Below are 22,883 nucleotides of genomic sequence, written 5' to 3'. Positions count from 1 at the left end.
TAAGCTTTCACTTTTTATAAGTAGGGTTTTGGAAGCTAAAATACTTATCTATTTGATTTAATGCTAGAGTTTTAATTCAGAACCCCAAAGTTTTATTATTTCCAAATTTATACAACTGTTTGAATTTACTCATTAAAAAAAACTAACAGAATATATGCCTTTCTACATCAACTGACTTGATGAGATTCCCTACTCTGGCTACTATTTGGAAATTCAATCCTTGATTTGATACTCAATTACATGGGGTTTCATTCCTACCAACTTCCTGTAATTCTATCCTTATGGGTAAAAATATTAGTGGTCAAACTCTGCTGGAGAAAGTATAGGCACTGTGATTCACATAGTTAAATGTTCATTTAGTAGAGCTGGAGTGAAAAAATACTGTTTCAACTTGAAATGCTAGAAGATTGTTGTTCTTGTGTTACTCATTCATGCAAATTGGAGAAGGTATAATTGAAACAAGGTTGGCAGTGTTTGAGGCAGTGTGCTGCAGCTGAGCTCAGCTTAAAGGTCGCTGGAAATCAAGTGCTTTGTAAGTGAAGGCATTTTGACTACACGCGATTCAAAAATATTTGGAAACGTCAGTCTCAGGAATGGGTCGTCTTTTTCTTTCTATGATATCTGGTATCTAAGGTTTTACTTAGGATAAAGACTACTACTTAAGAGTTCTTTTAGGCACCACAAATGATTTTTTCCTTCGATGCAGTGCAGCTGCTTCTAGCCTGTCTCCCGACAGAGATCTTTGTTATGACTTTCAGCCCTTAACATGTTTGGAAATGAGAACAAATGGCACAAAGCTTACGATTGCACTTTGCAGCCAGAAGAAGCAATACTTATCCTTTGTCAGAGACCTCCGGAGATGATCTGGATAACAATGTTCACATGTGCTTCAAAAGACCAACACGGATTTCAACGTCTAACGTTGTTCAAATGAAGCTGACTCCTAGACAGACTGCACTAGCTCCGTTAATACAGGAAAACGTTAAGTCTCAGGAAAGATCATCTGTTCCTTCACCTGAAAACGTTAACAAAAAGAGCAGCTGTCTGCAGATTTCACTACAGCCAACAAGGTACAGTGGATGTCTTCAGTCTAGCAATGTCTTAGCTGATGGTGATGATGCTTCATTTATGTGTGTCTTGAAGGACGGTATTTACAACAATGCTGTGGCTGATAATGAACTGAATGCTGTGAATGATGGTAACCATGTAGGCAGTTCTGCCCTTCGCAGCAGTAGCCTTAGTAACTGTTCCACCAGCGAGAATGGGTCTTACAGCAGCAATGGTAGTGATTATGGATCATGCACAAGTATCACAAGTGGTGGTTCCTACACAAACAGTATCATCAGTGACAGCAGTGGTTATACTTTTCCACCAACTGATGATACTTTTCTTGGTGGAAATTTATCTTCCGACAGCACCTCCAACAGAAGTGTGCCATACAGGAATACTACTCCCTGTGAAATTTTTTCAAGAAGTCCAAGTACCGTTCCCTTTGTCCAGGATGACTTGGAGCACGGACTAGAAATTATGAAATTGCCAGTGAGCAGGAACTCGAAAACTCCACTAAAACGTTGTTCATCCTTAGTCATTTTTCCTAGGAGTCCTTCAAATACCCCACCAACTTCTCCAACAAGTACAGATATTCTTCCGAGCAAAGGATCCTATCAAACCTCACACCAGTTTATAATTTCTCCTAGTGAATTTGCCCACAGTGAAGATGGTCCTGGTGCTAAGGGATTTCTTTCAACAGCTGTCAATGGACTTCGGTTATCTAAAACAATCTGTACTGCCGGAGAAGTAAGAGACATACGACCACTTCACAGGAAGGGCTCATTACAAAAGAAAATTGTTATTGCAAATAACAGTCCGAATCAGACTATCTGTGAAAAGTCATCTGAAGGATATTCTTGTGTTTCAGTGCATTTCACCCAACAAAAAGCACCTACGTTAGATTGTGAAACAGCAAATGGTGATTGTAAACCAGAGATGTCAGAAATTAAGCTTAATTCTGATTCAGAGTGCAGTAAGCTTATGCATAGGACATCTGCACGTTTACCATCCTCCCAAAATGTAGATTACCAAATAAATATCAATGGACAGTTGGAAAGACCAAATTTACAGATCAACAAAAATCATGCTGTTTTACAAAGAAGTATTTCATTGGGAGGAACTTATCCAAATGTTTCCTGTTTATCCAGCCTTAAGCACAATTGTTCTACGGGGGGACCATCGCAATTACTCATAAAGTTTGCATCTGGAAATGAAGATAAAGTTGATAATTTATCAAGAGACAGTAACAGAGATTTCACAAATAAACTATCTAATTCTTTAAAGCATTCTTGTAAGGTAAGTTTCCTTTGGTCTTGGTAAATGTTAATTTATTCTGGAAAAGCTTTATGGACTATTTGGTTAAAATTTATTATAACTTAGCAGTTTTATGTATTTCCCTGGTCCTTAGCTAGCAAGTGTTTTACAGTCCTAATCTTTGTATTTGTAAATCTGAAGAACCCCCAATAGTTTATAGCTCTATTTGTTATTTTACCAGTGTTGAAAACGTGCATTAAAAAAAAAAAAAAAACTTTCCAAAGTGATTTAGGCCATGACACATATCTGTTACATAAAAACAAGCTTTAAATAATAATTGATTTTGTTAACATTTTTACCTTGGTGTATTTTTTTCCTCCAGTAACATGGCATTTTAATATCTAATTCCATATTTTATTCCCACTTTCAAAAATGTTCATTTAGTATTCTTCCCTCCTTAATCATTGTGAAACTAAGTAAAATATAGAATGCTTATTTAAAATATTAAACAATAAAAAGCCTACATAAAAATGTGAAAATATTGTTGTAAATGAACACAGAGAAAATGTTTCTCTAAAATATATGTATTTATTAGAACATTGATAAAAACTCTTATGCTGCACGTTTAAAGCAGAGGAAAGATAAATGGCATTTGCATTTGTATATAGCCTTAACCACAGGAATTTTGTTTCCACCCGGATTTTCCTTTAGCTACCAGTTAAGACTGCCTTCTAAAATTTAACTCAGTCTTTCAACAATATTGAATTTTAAATTTTATATTTTTTGAATTTGGTTTCAATTGCTAGGCATTTCCCATACTTTTCTAGTTACTTTATTAATTTGTTATTTTGATAATTTTGTTTATTATATTAGCAATTTAACTCTAATGAATCTTAACCAAAACAGTTCTTTGTATGATTGAGTCTTTCCAAAGTATTTGAACTTAAATAGATTTTCCAAAGTATTTGAACTTAAGTAGATTTTTAAAATTTTCTGTATTTGTAAAGTCTTGCCAGATTCCAGGAAATTAAAATTTTTTTCTGGCTAAACCAATTCTAGATGACACTACATAATAGTTTAGGGGGGGAAAAACCCTTATCTGTTTATCTGTGTTTATATAACACTCAATATCTACATTAAAAAATTTTTTTAAACATCTGGACAAAGAGGTTTAGGTAAATAAAATATCAAGTAGTTGATAGTTTTCTCTCTTTTGAAATCTCATAAATAAAATGCCCAGAGGTTAATATAAACAACTACTCTATTGAAGATGAATAAAGATTAGATTTCCAGTTCTGACCTATGTTTTAGGATTATTTCATTTATGGAACTTTAAAAAAAACAACTTTTAGATTATAATCCATCAAACTGTTTTGCCCTCAAAAGAAAGCAATGAAGTGACACTATAAAGAAACATATTAATAACTTGCTAATTGAATTGTACCTTGTAAACTTATTATACATTTAATGAAATAATTAATCTGAAAGGAATAATTAACCTCAAAATATTTGTGAATAAATATATTTATAGAAATAGCCTTAAAATAGTTTATTTTTGCGGTAATGTTATAGTTTGTTATTAATGATGCTTTTGAAAAAGAGGTATTTTTAATGTTTTTTAATAAAGTGTGACTAAATGCCTTTTGCATAGCTAAAAATATACACTTCTATTAGTTTTATTTAATTTAGGTAAGCTAACTTAAATATTTTTTTTGTGACAGCCAAATATCTCGCTTTGTGCAGATTCTATTTTTTGTTGGGATTATTGGATTATAAATAGTTCGTAAGTGTGCAGTTTGGTGGAGAGCTTTAAAGTGTCCCTCCATTTAATATTTATGAAACAACTCTTTATAAAAGTATTGGTAAGCAACCTAGTGACCATTAAATTCAACATATACTAGATCTAAATTGATCTAATTGATTGGTAAGGGTTGTTTTACGAGGAAAATGCTAGTGTTGTTTTTTCTAAATTTAGCAGTGGCAACAATAATGGGTTTTAGAAATAATCCTGTGTTTATCAATAATTATATATTAATCTAATTATAGTGGTATATTGTAACTCATTTATAAATAAACAGCTCCCAAAATATTTCCCATGACTCCAGTTAGTCTGGGTTAGTATTCTGATATGCTGAGTCTGGATTCACATTTAACAAGTTGATATTAGAGTAGCATTTAGTAATGTCAGCTATCTGTACTGAGCAGCCATGAAATTAAATCACTGCTTTGGTCAGGGACCCTGGTTTCTAAAGCACTGACAGTCTACGGATTCTTTTCTTATGTGTTTAGCTACTAGTCTCTAGCAGCATCGTATCCAGTTTCTAGTTCTCTACAATAACAGCTCATTAATGGCTAATTTTTAAAATCTACTGAGAACTTTTTCCTGTATCTGCAACAGGGCTCTGTTCTGTGTTTACAACAGAATGAAAATGGGACTTTGTAGTCTGCATGATAATGTTTATTTTATTCATTTGCTATCAAAGAACATAACAATAACCAGCATGTGTTTATTATATATACTTTCTGAAATAATGACTTTTGATCTGAAAGTAGATATTTGATATTTTCACATGGTGTGTAATATTTTGTCAGCTCAGTCAAGAAGTAGTTTTTATCTAGTTACCAAAATTACTCTTCATATTTCTAAGCTCTATATAATGGTTTACTCATTATTATTTTATTTTTTCCTACCTATTGTTTTCTAAATCTCCCATGTTATGTTGTAAGGATGCTCAGAGATTTTGTTACCCTATTATTTAAAATACCTTAGCATTTTGCCCAAGTTTGTACATGTCCTCATTCTTCACATACATGCATGTTTTTTATCCCATACTTTGGCTTTATGTTTTATTCTCTTTGTTATAAAATTTTTTCTTCATTTTCTGTTGCTTCATCCCATGGAGGTAAATTGTTCAAGCCTAGTGTAATAGAACTTTAAAAAACTATGTCTTAATTATTTCAAAAGCGTTTAACACTAATCTCAATATTAGACATTTCAACAATTTATTTACTTGTTCTTACTAAAATAAGTGTTTTAAATATATATTTGTTTTAGAGTTCCATTTTTTTCTCTGCCCTTATTAACTCCAGCAGAATATTTAGAAACATTTGGTTAAATTTATTTTGAACAACACTGAAACTTTCCTATAAAATCCAATATGGTTTATAAACATTGACTCTAAAGCCATGATGCAACATTGTGAGTGACCAGTCTTAGAAATTTGGTAAGAAATGTATGCATGTGAATGTATAGCTCTTAGAACTGAGAAACTGTAATGTTAACTTCAGAGTTGTTTAGGGAGCTGAATTGTTTGCTTCTGAAACACTTTCTACTTCTCCATAGATATGATTTCTTTAATCCATTCATCTAGCACACAGCTGAGTGCCTACTCTTTGCCAGGCACTCACCCAAGCCCTGGGAATAAAAGATAATAAAATATAGTCTCGACTTGAGGGAACTCCCATGCTAGTAATAGAGACACACTGGTAAACAAACAAACAAGCAGAAATTCAGTCTAATATGTGATGTGCTAAAATAGAGGTGTGTATGAGAAAGTAAAAAAGGTGCAAGAATTCTTGTCTGGAGGAGATGACCTGGTTGGTAGAGAAGGCTTCACAGAGGTGGTGACATTTGAGCTGAGTCTTGGTAGGTGAGTTGGAGTTCACCAGGCAGAGAAAGCAAGGATATTCTAGAGCAAGGATCACCAGTCTCAGCACTGTTGACATTTTGGGCTGTATACTTTTTGTTGTGGGGGCACTGCCTTGTGCCTTAGGTGTTCAGCAGCATCTCTGGCCTCCACCCACTAGATGCGAGTAGCACCCCTCTCCTCTAGTTGTAGTAATCAAAAAATGTCTCCGGATATTGCCAAGTGTCCACTAGGGGCAAAACTGACCTCTGTTGAGAATCATCGCTCTAAGCAGAAGCAGCTGCACTTACAAGGCTAGAGGCATGAAAGGGTCACACCGTAAATAGTTCAGTGTGAGTCAAGCACAGGGAGTCCAGGGATGTAGGAGGAGATGATACACTAGAAGTGGGTTGGACTTTCATTGGGTGTAGTACCTCATGCTGAAGAGAAAACAGGGTGTCTCTTGCTAACTGACAATAGTTAGGCAAAGGAAATCTATCTGAGAGTGTATGATGTGCTCATTTTTATGTTTTTAGATGATAAATTCTTACGACACCGTGGATTATAAATGAACCAAAGTATCTTAATTTGGATGACTAGGTGAATGGTGATGTCATGAACTAAGACAGAGAGTCCAGGAGAAAGACAGGTTGGGAAGGCCAAGAAGAAATCAGGCATTATTAGGCTCATGTATTAAGAGGGTGGTATTAAGTGTGTTAGGTGCATATGTTAAGTGCTGCTGTCAAGTAGGGCTGTTGGAGATACAGAATCAGGATTCAGGAGAGAAGAGAGAGCTGGAAATGTAGCTTGGGAGTTACCAGTTAGTTAAGGCCTTAGGTAAGGATGAACTAAAAAGCACAAAAGTGAGTTGGGAGTGGGTGGTAAATCAGAATTCTGGGGATCACCAGCTTTGGGAAGACAGTGGAAGAAGGAATAATCAGGAGACTAAGAAAAGAGCCACTGGAGGGACAGAAAGGCCAGGAGAGCAGGGAAGCCCAGAAGTCAAAGGAAAATTCAAGGAGGACAGCATATAGCACCACAGAGCCTATGCATCCACTGATGTGGCAGTTAGGAGTTCCTTGGTGACTTTAGCAAGAGTGGGTTCAGGAGGATAGTGTGAAAGCCTGGTTGAAGAAAGAATGCAACAGGTAAGGAAACAGAAAGACTTGTTCAATGTCATAAAAGAGGCATGAGTTAGTGTAGGCACAATATGTATTTAATGGCTGGTATAAAGAAGACATGGTATTGGGTGGATGTAAATGCACGAGACAAATTCTCTGTCCATGAGGATATTACAGCCTGTTCTCTAGGGGGGGAAAGGCTTATATCTCTGTTCTTTTACCTTTGAACCACAGAATAAGTGAACATGAGCAGTGAAACCAGAAATGGAGATTCAGTAATCTGAGATGAAAGAACACATTAGACGAGAAAACTTAATGCTGCCTATGAATAGTCACAGCTCATTTTGAACAGCGTTATTCTTAACTTTCTCATCACTCTCTGTACCACCAAAAAGGAGACAAAACAAACACAGAGATTCCACATAGAAAGCAAGTCAGGGTTGAAGGTCTGTTGCTACACGCTACTTGGAAAATAGGCATTTCTGTCTTTCTGTCACAGGCTTCTTCCAGGATACGTAGCCCACCATGTCCTAGGAGTTGTGAGGACTCACTCTTCTGGGTTCCCTCTCCCTTTGCATTTGGTCACAGTGAACTGGCGAGACCGGGAGAAGTCAGGACCAGGACCAGGACCAGGCAGAAGGGGCTAGGCAGAGTCCCTGCATGTGGCCAGCCTGTGTGTTGAGGTCAGCAGGGTGGTTAGCAGGAGTGAATGAATGCTAAGAATGGGAACCAATGATCTTGTCGGCATATCCAGGAAATACCTGAAGTATTGCTCAAGTGTGTGGTTCAGAATTCTTTGTTTGCCATGTGTGAGACCAGAAGACTATAATCAGATGAAGACAGACACTTAGCAGTAGAAGAAAGCATGTCAAAACAAGAGGTGAGAAAATCTGTCCCAGCTCAGTGAGATATTTTAGGGAAGACTTTCAACATGGGAACAATTGTTGAAAAGCAATTTTACCTACACTGAGATTTAATAAAACTTCTTAGATATAACTAGAGCAGATCTGAGCATGTGTAAGGCTAAGCAGGTACCTGGCTTATGCACGTTGTAGTTCAGTTCATGGTCTAGTAACAACAAAGAACTTCTTGACCAAGTAAATCCATGATGTTTCTAGTTAGGCTCTAGGATATCTATGGAGGTGACAGGCGGGGGGAACATCAGGCTTTCTCTTGATGCAGGTGTATTACAAAACCATAACACTGTGAAACATTTTGTGATTTTCCATGATAGAAAAATATTACCAGGCAAAAACCAATTTACATCAAGTGTATTTGTGGCACAACGGACAATGTCTTTTAAATTCAGTTGTTTGTTAAGTACAGAAACATTCTTAACATATTTTTTTAAGCTTTTGTCCCCCTTACAAAAGCTGAGTGTGTAACATTTTATGTTATAGCTAAAATAATATTATTCAAGACTACTTTCCTTTTTTCCCTTTCTTTCTCACACTTTTGTTGGCAAGCTGCCTTCTAATGCTTTGAAGATTGCAACTGGAAAATGCCTTAAGTTGTCAGTTGGACCAGTACTTCTCAAATTTTCATGTGCATGTACATCTCCTGAAGATCTTATTAAAATGCAGATTCTGGTTCTGTAGGTCTGGGATGCCTGATAGTACTATATTTCTAACACGCTTCTAAGGCCTATCAATACTGCTAATTTCTCAAACATAATTTGAGAAGACCATTCTCTTATGAGAACAGTAATACAATTAAAAAAATTTTTTTAACATTTATTTATTATTGAGAGACAGCATGAGCAGGGGAGGGGCCAAGAGATGGGGAGACACAGAATCCGAAGCAGGCTCCAGGCTCTGAGCTGTCAGCACAGAGCCCGACGCAGGGCTCAAACTCACAAACCGCGAGATCGTGACCTGAGCCGAAGTCAGATGCTTAACCGACGGAGCCATCCAGGCACGCCAACAGTAATAACAGTTTATAGTTGACGTATCCAATGAGTCCTTCTCCCACTTTTACATAAAGCAGAGCTAGAAGTATACTGTGGCCAGGGCCAAAATAATTTGCAAAGAATTTTAAATCTACTTAGGCTTTAGACTCATTATTGACTGAGACCATGTAATATAGAAGAGATTGTTTGGACCAAGAAACATTGAAGAGCAAGGTTGCCTACCTGTCTTATAAAAGACCTTTGATATGACTCTGACAGAATTCTAATTATTAAATTTTTCCAGGATTACATTTTAGTTTTATTTAAGACTTTAAAACTATTAGTCTATAATGTTTGGAATTCTACTTAAAGAAGTCTCTTGAATTTATAATGGCTGTAATTCTGGTTATGTTGTTCTTAAAATTGTCGCATACATTAATTTTTTCCCTCTTGGCATGAGATTTGAAAAATACTCAATTTAAATGTTATATGTTTCTTAAATGTTTTGGCTTTTTCAAGCAGTATATTCTCTCTTTCTCTTTGTAAACATTTTTAATGTTTTCAATATACTTTTCTGTACAGTGTCAGGGTACTACTAAGAATTTTTTTTAAATATTTATTTATTTTGAGAGAGAGACAGAGAGAAAGGGAGAGAGCACTTGCTAACAGGGGAGGGGCAGAGAGACACACAGAGAGAGAGAGAGAGAGAGAGAGAGAGACAGAGAGAGAGAGAGAAAGAGAGAGAATCCCAAGCAGGCATCGCGCCGTCAATGCAGAGCTAGGTACTGGGCTTGATCTCACAAACTGTGAGATTATGACCTGAGCCGAAATCAAGAGGCAGACGCTTAACCGACTGAGCCACCCAGGTGCCCCACTTAGAATTTTTTAAATATTACACTGGCCTAATGTAATGAATTGAAACACTATATGTAATCAGTGCTTACTTATGAACTGTTCTTTTGATAACTCTATAAGGAGAAAATGTAGAAATCATTTATATATAACTTTGTAATGCTTAAAAGTATATATTACTTCTTAATTATGAAGCAGTACATGAAAATCTTAGAAACTGCCCTTCCTTTGGAACAGTTTAAGAAATCTTATCGGTAGCTGGGTTTTTGTAGACTTTGTAGCTGTTCTTGGCTTAGCCTGCTTTTAGGGAGCCAAATAAGATATTAAACATTTCGGGTAAGAAATGGGGAAAAGGAAGCATAGCAAGAAAATAGTTAAAGAAAGGGAGATAGAAATAGATGGGCAAGCAAGCAGATAGACAAATGTAAATTTTCTAGAATTGATCAGAGAAGAATTCTAGAGAAAGGATTAAACAAATGGGTAATCTTTTCTTGGTTCTACTTTACTCAATTGTAATTCCCTAAGTCAGAGACTTTTTGGCTTATCCATTACTATATCCCCAGTACCTAGAACAATGCATTACTCAAAACAGACGCTCAATAAATATTTATTAAATTAATGACCAAAACTAAGAGACCCTTTGGGAGAGTAGAGATGACTGTAGAATCCTGATAGATGAGGGTGACCAGACAGCCTTGTCCAAATAGATAACCAAACTAGGATATTTAAGAGATGACTGTAATGATGAGTGGGAACTACTTGATGCTTCATCCTTTGCATGAAACAGTGGCACTCTTAAATGAATACCTTGTCCCTGGGGTGGATGCCAATGGAATATTATGATCGTGACTCAAGGATTAGTTTCCACAGTAGAGTCTGATTCATAGCCTACATATTCCATGAACTGGTATCGTAGAACTATGTGGCTGGATGGAGGCTCAGATCAAGTTTTCTGAAAAGAAGATTGAATGGGCCAAAACTTGTCAGGGTATTTTAACAAAGGCTGTTTGACCAACTTTAAATTTATCATTGTTTAGTAAAATGATTTCATCCCAAACGATGTGAGATCTAGATTCTCAGAGTTGTTCCTGGGGTTTCAAGTAACTGTTTTAGCTAAGAATGACCTTTACCTTTTGTACCGAGGCTGAAAGACTGAACCCTCTTAAACAGTCACAGAGCTTACTGGAAACTAAAGTCATCTTCAAAGCAAATGAGTTTAACAAGTATTTATCTGAAATAGAATATGTGCCTGCCCTAAGTGGCAAATATTATTCCTGACTTTGAAGAATTTACAATTTAGATGAGAAGACAGCATAATCTATTTTAAAAAAACCAAGGAGAGTGCAACAGTATAATATATAATAACATCCATAGACCTACGTTAGGCAGGTGAGCACCTAAATCCTGATATACATGATTGCCTATATAATTTTTATCAAGATAACACATGTGCCTGTGTTAAAAATCAGGTTAATTTCTTTGAAGATTTCCTTTCTGCCTTTTTCTCTGTGTTTTCTTTTCCTAGAATTCCTATGAGCCAAAGCTTGCATCTCTTGCATTGCTCTTATAATTTACTGTTCTCTCCTGTTTTCTGTTTCTTCGACTCCTTTTTTGCTTTCTGGAAGACTTCCCCCAAGTTTCCCTCTCTTCTTAACTTTAAAATTTTGGTTATTTTAATTTCTAAAGTTCTGTCTTTGTTTCTGATTATTCCCTATTCTTATTCTTGTTTTATAAATACAATCTCTTATTTCTTTGAGAATATTTTACTTCAAGTTCTTTTTCTAAGTTTTGTTGCGAGTGCTATAGTGTCTCTTGTTCCTTTGGGTCACTTTGCTGTTTTTGTTTTTCATTTCTCTTTGTTATTGAACATTTTCCTTCAGGTGTCTGGTGAACCTTGGCTGTTTGTTCATATTTCAGAGTGAGTCACGACCAAGTGATCAGGAGGCTCTGTAATTGTGTGGGGCCTTTAAACTGAGAGGCTTCATCATTGGGAGACTTCTGACTGTCAGTATCTAGAGGTCTTTTCTCAGAGGCTAGTGTGTTTCCCCACAGAGAAAACTTCACATGATTGCCCAGTTATGTTCTATAGTGATAAACTATGGTTTTGATAAACTTGATAAACTATGAATGAAGGTGATTGTTTTAGTTTCTGAAACTGAGTTAGTTCAGGGTAAAACCATGCCTTAAAAGTGATATTTACTTACTAAATCCGTAAGGTACTGTAATTAATTTAGTTAAATTACAGTGAGGTACCTGATTTTCATACCTTTGTCTGAATATACATTGTGTATATTATAGAAGTGAAGATTCTTCCAGAAAGACTAAATTAAACCTTCTTTGTAATGGAATATGTGGTTTCCTTAACATATTTCCTAACCTTTTGCATTCTTGGCAATCTATTTAAATGTAATACACATGATTATCCCCTGAGTAAGACAATAGATCTATTAAAAATGTGTTTGGATAGAGGACAAAAGGAAGAGGTGATGGTCATGGCCTCCTAATGGAGTGTAATATTGGATGCTCACTGTCACTTGAATTTGAAATGTTAACTATGATTTTTTTTTAACTTGGAGAAAATCCTGTTATATCGTTTTTTAAAACTCTTAACCCTATATCTATGAAAGCGTAAATCAGTTAACATCATATTGTATATCACATTTCAAAAAAATCTCTGAGACAATGAGTATCTCTGTATTAGAAATAAGGGAACAAGTTCAGGAAAGTTAAAATGATTTACTCAAGATCGTAAATTTAGTAAATGTCATATTTAGACCCAAACTCAGCTCTGTTATATATTCTAAAGCACTTTTCTACTACATCACTAGCCAAGGACTTTCATCCCACCGTGCAGCGGGGGAATCTACAGGATAAAGCTGGTTGGGGCAGGTTATTCTAGTAAAAATAGCATCATAAAGAAAAAAAAAAAAAGAAGAGTTGTCTAAAGGAAAGTTTCCACTTGAGCTGACTGCCGTCTGATGAGTAACTTTTACACTCTGACAGAGTCCGGGTCAAGTCCTTTCTTATTGCCATTGTTGAGTGAAAGCTAAGTTTGGGGATTATTATTTAAACACGTTATTAGACAACCAGTGTATCTTTCAAATATTTCTTTTTCTAATCTTCTGACTTGTGACCTGACACTGTTAATGACTTTGCTCTTTCTGATTAATTTTATTGATCAAATAACACATATTGTGTGTTTCTATCTCCTTTAACACTGTTTATGAGTTTCCTTATATTCTTTTTCTTCAATAACCATTATAAACTACCTAAAAGATTGTAAACTACCTATTTTTTTTCAATTATTTTTAAGCTTTTTATTAAGGAAAATTTCAAACACATACAAAAATATAAAGAATAATACAATGAGCCCCTTGGGCGCCCCCAGTAAGCTCCTACTTTCATTAGCAACATGTTGTCGATCATGTCATCCATATTCTCCCCTCCTTTTTTTTCCTGGATTTTTAAAAAGTAAATCCCATGAAACATATAATTTTACCATAAACACTTCAGAGTGCAACTGGAATGGATTAAGGACCTTTTAAATATATAAAGCTACTGTGCAATTTCACACTTAACAAAATTAACACTAGTTCTAAAACTGTTTTGACTGGATCTCTACTGAAGGCATTGAGGTCATTTTAGTAATGACATAGCTCAAGATGGGTACATCTCCTTTAACTTGCGTCTGTCTAATTCTTCATCTATTTTATGATGTTCATTTCGCTTTGGGGCTGAGCATGTCAATTATTTGTCGTGGGATTTTCTGTTTCTTTAATCAGATAATTTTTGATAATATATTTGTTACCAATAAAACTGAGGTTTTCCCTTTGGAACCTAGAACTAAAAGGTTATTGTTAGGAGCTGGAGTTTATCACCTAAACTATACCTTACCTCCATCTTAATCACCACAAATCTGCATTTAGGGTTTAAACATCTAGGATACCCACCTTCCTCATCCCTGAGTAGAGTGAAAATGTACATTATAATGAATTAGTTATATTAATTCCTCTTATTCTTCTTATGCTTTTCTGAGTCTTAATTTCATGTTTATGAAATATGAAATTTATGAAACTTGGCAGAGTTGTCTTGAGGATGGAAAATTTCATATCTGTTTGGCAGATAGTTGGTTCTCAGTAAAAGGGAGCTATTATTATCTACCTTACAATATTGTGAGAGTACATGACGGTGCACTGTAAACTATAAAGTACCACAGTGTGTAACATATTTTGTTGTTTTATATATGTACAAACTGAATCATATATAAATTTAAGAATCCAAGTTAACAGTTAAGTAATAGGAAATACATGAAAAGAACACAATAGAAAGCACAGTTGACTCTTAAACAACGTAGGGGTTAGGGGCACTGATCCTCCCCATCCACCATGCAGTTGAAAATCTGCGTATAACTTTTGATTCCCCCAAAACTTAACTACTTACAGTATACAGTAAATAGTCAATTCTCAATAAATAGTATATTAACACATATCTTATATGTTATATATGTTGTATACTGTGTTCTTACAGTAAAGTAGGCTATAGAAAAGAAAATTGTATTGAGAAAATCATAAGGAAGTGAAAATACAGTACTGTACTGTATTTATCCAAAAAATTCCACACTTAAGTGGACCTGTACAGCTCAAACCCATGCTATTTAAGGGTCAACCATGGAAAATACAGACTAGAAATCTGGGGAAGGACTTCTTCATAAGACTCTAAATCAAAGATCAAGGTATATTTTCAAAGGAATACAGTATTTTTCAAAGTCCTATCACAAATTAAAGCACAATTCTTTTTCCTTATACTCAATTTTGATTATGCATATTCTTGGAGAAAAAAAACACATCAATATTAGATGTACAAAAGAAATAAATAAGACCTATACAGCAAATTAGCAGAAGGAGATAATTAGCAGTTAGGAAGTCCTATATGTTGGCCACAAGCCACTCCTTATGCAACAAATGGTAGTTCTAAAGAAGACGGCCCTATTACTTTTTATCCCTCATTGAAAATAGTGACTCAGACACTATTTTATTGACTTTATGTCATTGTTAGAGTCAGTTTCTAGCCATAAGATGATAGGTTCTTTCTCTGCAGTTTGTAAACTAAAGAATTCCAAATCTCTCAATACATGTTGTTTTCATTTAATAGACTTTATTTTTTAGAGAAGTTTTAGGTTCATAGCAATAATAGGCAGAAGGCACAGAGATGTCCTATATACTCCCTACCCTGAAACATGCAGCCTCCCCATTATCAATATCCTCCATCAGAGTGATACATTTTTACAATTAATGAACCCATATTGACATATCATTATCATCCAGAGTCTGTAGTTTAATTTAGCTTTCACTCGTGGTGGTATACATTCTATGGGTTTGGACAAATTTATAATGGAATGTATCTATCCACCATTATACTATCATACAGAGTAGCTTTATTGCACTAAAAAACTTTGCCTCTTCATCTCTCCATCCCCTAACCCCTAGCAACCAGTGATCTTTCTACCATCTTTATAGTTTTGCCTTTTCCAAAATTTCATATAATTGAAATCATATAGTATCTTGTCTTTTCAAATTGGCTTCTTCCACTTAGTAATACTCATTTAAGTTCCCTCCATTTCTTTTCATGGCTTGATTTTTTTTTTCTTTTTCTTTTAGTACTGAATAATGTTCCATTGTCTGAATGTACCTTAGTTTATTTATCCATTCACCTACTGAAGGACATCTTGGTTGCTTCCACATTTTAGCAATTGTGAACAAAGCTGCTATAAATATCTGTGTGCATGTTTTTATTCAGACTTAAGTTCTCAACTCTTTTGGGTAGATACCAAGTAGTATGATTGCTGAATCATATGGTAAGAGTAAGTTTAGTTTTTTTAAGAAACTGCCCAACTATGTTCCAAAGTAACTGTACTGTGCTATTTTGCCATCCTACTGTCAGTGAATACGAGTTCCTGTTGCTCCACATCCTTACCAGCATTCAGTGTCATCAGTGTTCTAGATTTTGGCCTTTCTAATATGTGTGTAATGGTATCTCATTATTTTTTTAATTTGCATTTCCCTGACAACAAATGATGTGGCACATCTTTTCATATGTTTATATGCCATCTGTCTATCTTCTTCGGTGAGGTGTCAACGTATTTAGCCCATTTTTTAGTTGACTTATTTGTTTTCTTACTGTTGAGTTATAAGTGTTCTTTGTATATTTTGGATAATAGTCCTTCAGCAGATATGTCTTTTACAAACATTTTCTCCCAGCCTGTGACTTGTCTTTTCATTCTCCTGACAGTGTCTTTTGCAGAGCAGAAGATTTTAATTTTAATGAAATCAGCTTATCAATTATTTCTTTCATAGATAATGTCTTTGTTATTATATTTTAATCATTGCCAAACCCAAGATCATCTAGGTTTTCTCCAGTATTATCTTGTAAGAGTTTTATAGTTTTACATTTTCTATTTAGGTTTGTGACCCATTTTGAGTTAATTTTAATGGAGAATGTAATATCTGTGTCTAGATTCATTTTTTTAGCATGTGAATATCTAGCCATACCAACATCATTTGTTGAAGAGACTGTCTTTTCTCCATTGTATTGTCTTTGCTTTTTTGTTTAAGATCATTTGACTGTTTATGTGAGTCTATTTCTGGGCTTTCTATCTTGTTCTATTGAGCTATTTGCCTAGCCTATTTTTTTTAGGTTTATTTCTTTGAGACAGAGAAAGCGGGGTTGGGGGGGGGGTGCTTCAGTGGGGGAGGGGTAGAGAGAGAATACCAAGAAGGTTCCATGCCCAACATGGGGCTTGAACTCATGGACCATGAGATCACGACCTGAGCTGAAATCAAGAGTTGGACGCTTAACCAACCACCCAGGCGCCCCAGAGCTAGTTACCTATTCTTTTACCATTACCACACTGTCTGGATTATTATAGTTTAATAGTGAGGTGGTGTCATTCCTTCAATTTTGTTCTTGTTCTTCACTGTTTTGTTGACTGTTCTGGGTCTTTTGCCTCTACATAAACTTTAGAATCAGTTTTTGAAAATTCACAAAACAACTTGATGGGATTTTGGTTGGGTTTGCCTTGAATCCATAGATCAAGTTGGAAAGAACCAATGTTTTGACATTGTTGAGTCTTGCTGTCTGTGAACATGGAATATCTCTTCATCTATTTAGTTATTCTTCATGCATCAGTCTTATAGTTTTTCATATAGATCTTATACTTGTATTTTGTTAGGTTTATATTGAAGTATTTCTGTTTGGGGATGCTAATATAAATGATACTGTGGTTTTAATTTCAAATTCTACCTGTTAATTGCTAGTATATGGGAAAACAATTGACTTTTCTTGTATCTTGTGACCTTGCTATAATTAGTTCCATTAGTTCAAGGAATTTTTTTGTTCAGTCTTATGGATTTTCTACAAAGACAGTCATATCATCAAAGACAGTTTTGTTTCTTCTTTCTCAATCTGTATATTTTTTATTTCCTTTTCTTATTATATCAACTAGGCCTTTCACTACAATGGTGAAAGGGTAGTAAGAGGGGGCATCCTTGATCTTAGTGGGAAAGCTTCTAGTTTTTCACCAGTTAGTATGATGTTAGATGTAGGTTATTTGTAGATATTCCTTGTCAAATTGAGGAAGTTCCCCTCTATTCTTAGTTCAGTGAACACTTTTATTATGGATTGCTATTGGGTTTTGTAAAAATTTTTTTCTGCACCTATTAATATGATCTTGTAATTTTTTTCTTTTTTAGCCTGTGGATATGATGGATCACAATAATTGAGTTTCAAATGTTGAAATAATTTTGCATACCTGATATAAATCCTACTTGGCTATGATGTATGACTCTTTTTATACACTGTTGGAGTCAGTTTGCTAATATTTTGTGGAAGCTATTTACATCAGTGTTCATGAGAGATAACACTCTGTTGGTTTCCTTTCTCGTAATGTCTTTGCCTAATTTTGGTTTTATGGTACTTCTAGCTTCATAGAATGAGTTACAAAGTGCTCCCTCTGCTTTTGTTTTCTAAAAAAGATTATAGAGAATTGGTATAATTTCTTCCTTCAGTATTTGGTAGAATTCACCAGCGAACCCATCTGGGCCTGGTGCTTTGTTTTGGAGCATTATTGATTATTGATTCAATTTCTTTTATAGGTATAGGCCTATTCAAAGGGTCTATTGATAGTTGTTTAAGATATCACAGTTTTCACTAATAGCAATATTTTCCTTTAAATGAGTTTATGATATTTGAAAACATTAAATACCTTACTTTGTAAAAATTGTTATAATGTGGTTTTTATTTTATTCTTGATCTTTAGGAATCAAATGATCTTCTATTATCTCTATTTTTTAATGTTTTTAACAAAATATTACATTTACAAAAGGAAAAAACATATCCTGGTATCCCCACTTATCTTTATATTAAAATGTTTAGGGGCGCCTGGGTGGCGCAGTCGGTTGAGCATCCGACTTCAGCCAGGTCACGATCTCGCAGTCCGTGAGTTCGAGCCCCGCGTAGGGCTCTGGGCTGATGGCTCAGAGCCTGGAGACTGTTTCCGATTCTGTGTCTCCCTCTCTCTCTGCCCCTCCCCCGTTCATGCTCTGTCTCTCCCTGTCCCAAAAATAAATAAATGTTGAAAAAAAAATTAAAAAAAAAATAAATAAAATGTTTGGCTGACAGTTTAGGGTGAAAGCAAAGTAACTCAGCTATTATGATTTCATGTTTACAGTAAAACCTTGGATTGCAAGTAACTTGTTCTGCAAGTATTCTGCAAGATGAGCAAACATTTCTAGTAAATTTTAGCTTGATAGGCGAGTGATGTCTTGCAATACAAGTACTACCTGGTGCTGAACATCACATGATCACAACTGAGCCAGTGGTTCTTGAAATTTGCTTTGGAACCCCCGAGTCTGGCTTGCAAAAGTGGAGGGGCTGGCATGAGTTCTGACAGCCAGCGGGACTTAACATCTGGAATGTAATAAATCAACAGCTCTGCTCAGAGAGCAGGAGGGCGAGAGGGCACCAGGAGGGAGAGTTGTTGAGTCCCGGAAGACAGAGCTCAGCTCGGTGGGGAACAAAGGTGCTGGCAAGCACCATCTCCCTCTCCCATCCCCCAGCCGAAATCCCAAAGGGAACCAGTTCCTGTCACTGAACTTGCTTGCACCGTGCAAACACCCAACACTGTGCTTCTGTGGATCCATCCCTCCCACGGGTCTGCCTCCCTCCAAGTGCTGCAGGGCCCCTCCCACAGGGGACCACCGACAGCAAAGCGAGCTAAGCCTTCCCCTCCCACCCCTGTGCACCTTGCGGATCCACCCCGCCTAATATGCCAGATCCCATAGAAGAAGCACCACAAGCCTGGCAGTGTGCAAGTAGCCCAGACAGGGGCCATACCACTCCACAGTGAGTCCTGCCCCTGGGAGACGGAAAGATAAGGTACACACCAGTCTGATTGTGGCCCCAGCGGTGGGCTGGGGGCAGACATTGGGTCTGACTGCAGCCCTGCCCACCAACACAAGTTACTCCAGACAGCACAGGGGAAGTGCCCTGCAGTTGGGCGCCACCACAGGGACTACCCAAAGTGACAAAACGGAAGAACTCTCCTCCAGGAAGTAGCGACAGCTAACAAATTGATCAAAAACAATTTAAGCAATATAACAGAACAAGAATTTAGAATAATAGTCATAAAATTAATCGCTGGACTTGAAAAAAGTATAGAGGATGGCAGAGAATCTATTGCTACAGAGATCAAGGGACTAAAAAAACAGTCATGGTGAACTTAAAAATGCTACAAATGAGGTGTAAAATAAAATGGAGGTGACTACAGCTCGGATTGAAGAGGCAGAGGAGAGAATAGGTGAATTAGAAGATAAAATTATGGAAAAAGAGGAAGCTGAGAAAAAGAGAGATAAAAAAATCCATGAGTATGAGGGGAGAATTAGAGAACTAAGTGATGCAATCAAACGGAACAACATCCGTACTATAGGAATTCTAGAAGAGGAAGAGAGAGGGAAAGGGGCTGAAGGTGTACTTGAAGAAATCATAGCTGAGAACTTCCCTGATCTGGGGAAGGAAAAAGGCACTGAAATCCAAGAGGCACAGAGAACTCCCTTCAGATGTAACTTGAATCGATCTTCTGCACAACATATCATAGTGAAACTGGCAAAATACAAGGATAAAGAGAAAATTCTGAAAGCAGCTAGGAATAAACAGTCTCTAACTTATAAAGGGAGACCCATAAGACTAGTGGCAGATCTATCTACTGAAACTTGGCAGGCCAGAAAGGAATGGCAGGAAATCTTCAATGTGATGAACAGGAAAAATCTGCAGCTGAGAATCCTTTATCCAGCAAGTCTGTCATTCAGAATAGAAGGAGAGATAAAAGTCCTCCCAAACAAACAAAAACTGAAGGAATTCATCAACACTAAACCAGCCCTACAAGAGATCCTAAGGGGGATTGTGTGAGTGAAATGTTGCAGGGACCACAAAGTACCAGAGACATCACTACAAGCATGAAACCTACAGACATCACAATGACTCTAAACCCACATCTTTCAATAATAACACTGAAGGTAAATGGACTAAATGCTCCAACCAAAAGACATAGGGTATCAAAATGGATAAAAAAACAAGACCCATCTATTTGCTGTCTACAAGAGACTCATTTTAGACCTGAAGACACCTTCAGATTGAAAGTGAGGGAATGGAGAACTATCTACCATGCTACTGGGAGTCAAAAGAAAGCTGGAGTAGCCATACTTATATCAGACAAACTTGACTTTAAATTAAAGGTTGTAACAAGAGATGAAGAAGGGCATTATATAATAATTACAGGGTCTATCCATCAGGAAGAGCTAACAATTATAAATGTCTACACCCCGAATTCAGAGACACCCAAATATATAAAACAATCACAAACATAAGCAACCTTATTGATAAGAATGTGGTAATTGCAGGAGACTTTAATACTCCACTTACAGTAATGGATAGATCATCTAGACACAGGATCAATAAAGAAACAAGGGCCCTGAATGAGACATTGGATCAGATGGACTTGACAGATTTATTTAGAATTCTGCAACCCAAAGCAACAGAATATACATTCTTCTCCAGGGCACATGGAACATCCTCCAAGATAGATCACATAGTGGGTCACAAAACAGCCCTTCATAAGTATAAAAGAATTGAAATCATACCATGCACACTTTCAGACCACAATGCTATGGAACTTGAAATCAACCTCAGGAAAAAGTCTGGAAATCCTCCAAAAGCATGGAGGTTAAAGAACACCCTACTAAGGAATGAATGGGTCAACCAGGCAATTAGAGAAGAAATTAAAAAATATATGGTAACAAATGAAAATGAAAATGCAACAATCCAAAATTTTCTTTGATATACAAGTGCTTTGGATTACAAGCATGTTTCTGGAACAAATTATGCTTGCAAACCAAGGTTTTACTATATATAGTTACTGTCTTTGTAATATACATAAAAACTCAATTTTCTATCATTCATATAAACAATTTGTGCATCTGGTGGGTTTTTAAAAATATCTTTCTTATAGTTATCCTTCCATTTACTGAAAGAAAGTGTGTATTTGACTCGGGATTTTTTTAACCTCTAAAATTAATTTGGATATTTTCCTGGATTCTCATTTATAAATTTTATCAGACAGGTGATAAAACTGCTGAAATATACTGATAGACACCTATCAAATCTGTGTACTCAATACACACAACCTAAGTTTTCTCAAGATTCATCAGACTTGGGGCACCTAGGTGGCTCAGTCTGTTAAGCATCCAACTTCGGCTCAGGTCATGATCTCACGGTTTGTGAGTTTGAGCCCCACATTGGGCCTGCTGATGTCTGTGTGTAGGTCTCTTGGGATCTTCTGTCCCCCTCTTTCTCTGCCCCTCCCCTGCTCATGTGTGCACATGTACGTGCTCCTTCTCTCTCTCTCAAAAATAAACATAAAAAAAAAAGATTCACCAGACTACAGGTACCCAATTTTCATTGATTTAACCCTTCTCTTCTGCCCAGAAAAGATCCCAGGCAGCTGTAAAGTACTCTTCAGTATTTCTGGGATTCCCAACAGATGGCTACCATGCACTCTTGAACAAACCGAGTCCAGTTGAGCATTGATTGCTATTGCTACCTTTCTAGTTACACTCACTGTCACTTTGGGGTACTACTGTGACCTACTGGGCTACAGTTTCTCCTTCTTTTCTTAAGGAGACTTATTTTCCAGTAGCATACTTACGAAGTTTAACTCAACCTTTCCTTAGGTATGATAAACCAACCTAATTAAAAAAAATATATAGTTATGAATCCAAATACAGTATGGTGGGGTAGTTTGTTAGCTCTGGAGACATGTCTGAATTACAGGACAAGAACTAAAAGTAAAAGCTTAAAACTAAGAACTACTGTTTTACTGAAAAAAAATTTTCAAGAACTCCACAATCCAGTACAGTGGTGACTAACCACATGTGGCTATGGAGTTTTAAATTAATTTAAATTAAATAAAATTTTAAAATTCAGAACCTCATCTGTACTAGACACGTTTCAAGTGGTGAGTGGCCACAAGTGACCATGGCTATTGCATTGGTCAGCTCAGGTATATAATATTTCCATTGTGGCCGAAAGTTCTATTGGACAAGGTTTCTCTAGAACGTTACATTATGAGCCTCAAGCCATTGATACCCCTATAATTTTGACAGTGTTCCAGTCTATTGAGGAAAGTGCCCAAAGCAACAGTGCTTGGTATCTGTGATGGCTGAAGGAGTGGAGCCACATCTCAGTGGCCTTATTTTTTTCCACTGGTACCTGCTATTTAAGCAAGAAAATTTTGGTTTTAAAGGAATCCATTAAGTTCTTATTTTCTTAAACAACAGTAACCCACATCCTTCCCCCTACCTCATTTTCATTGATACATTATATTCTTCAATAAAAATTATATGAATTTTAAACCCCAGAGGAAACTTTAAAAACTGTTTATAGATCAGCTCAATTTACCCTTGATCAAATAATCAGGTAATCAAATCCTAAGAATAATCACTTTCTACTTCTGAAAGTTTTTCTAAAACCTTCAAAGAGATT

General features: G+C 36.1%; 1 protein-coding gene across 5 annotated transcripts in view; it reads left to right on the top strand.

Annotated features, from left to right (window-relative positions):
- The window catches only part of NEDD4 (NEDD4 E3 ubiquitin protein ligase), a 141,601-nt gene that overhangs the window by 60,481 nt on the left and 58,237 nt on the right, over positions 1–22,883 (top strand). Inside the window, exon 1 of one of the 5 annotated variants that reach the window (XM_040492763.1) lies at positions 456–2,346. The exons of the other annotated variants lie outside the window; for them this stretch is intronic. Within the exon in view, the coding sequence (XP_040348697.1) occupies positions 787–2,346 (1,560 nt within the window). The 5' untranslated portion in view covers positions 456–786. Of the gene's footprint in view, positions 1–455; positions 2,347–22,883 lie in introns of those variants that run through there. 5 annotated transcript variants of the gene reach the window in all.

Source organism: Herpailurus yagouaroundi, unplaced genomic scaffold, assembly GCF_014898765.1.
Source record: "Herpailurus yagouaroundi ecotype Mexico unplaced genomic scaffold, PumYag 184, whole genome shotgun sequence".
NCBI classification, from domain to species: Eukaryota; Metazoa; Chordata; class Mammalia; order Carnivora; family Felidae; genus Herpailurus; species Herpailurus yagouaroundi.
Note: the sequence above shows the minus strand (reverse complement) of the source record. Positions and strands in the feature narration are given on the sequence as shown.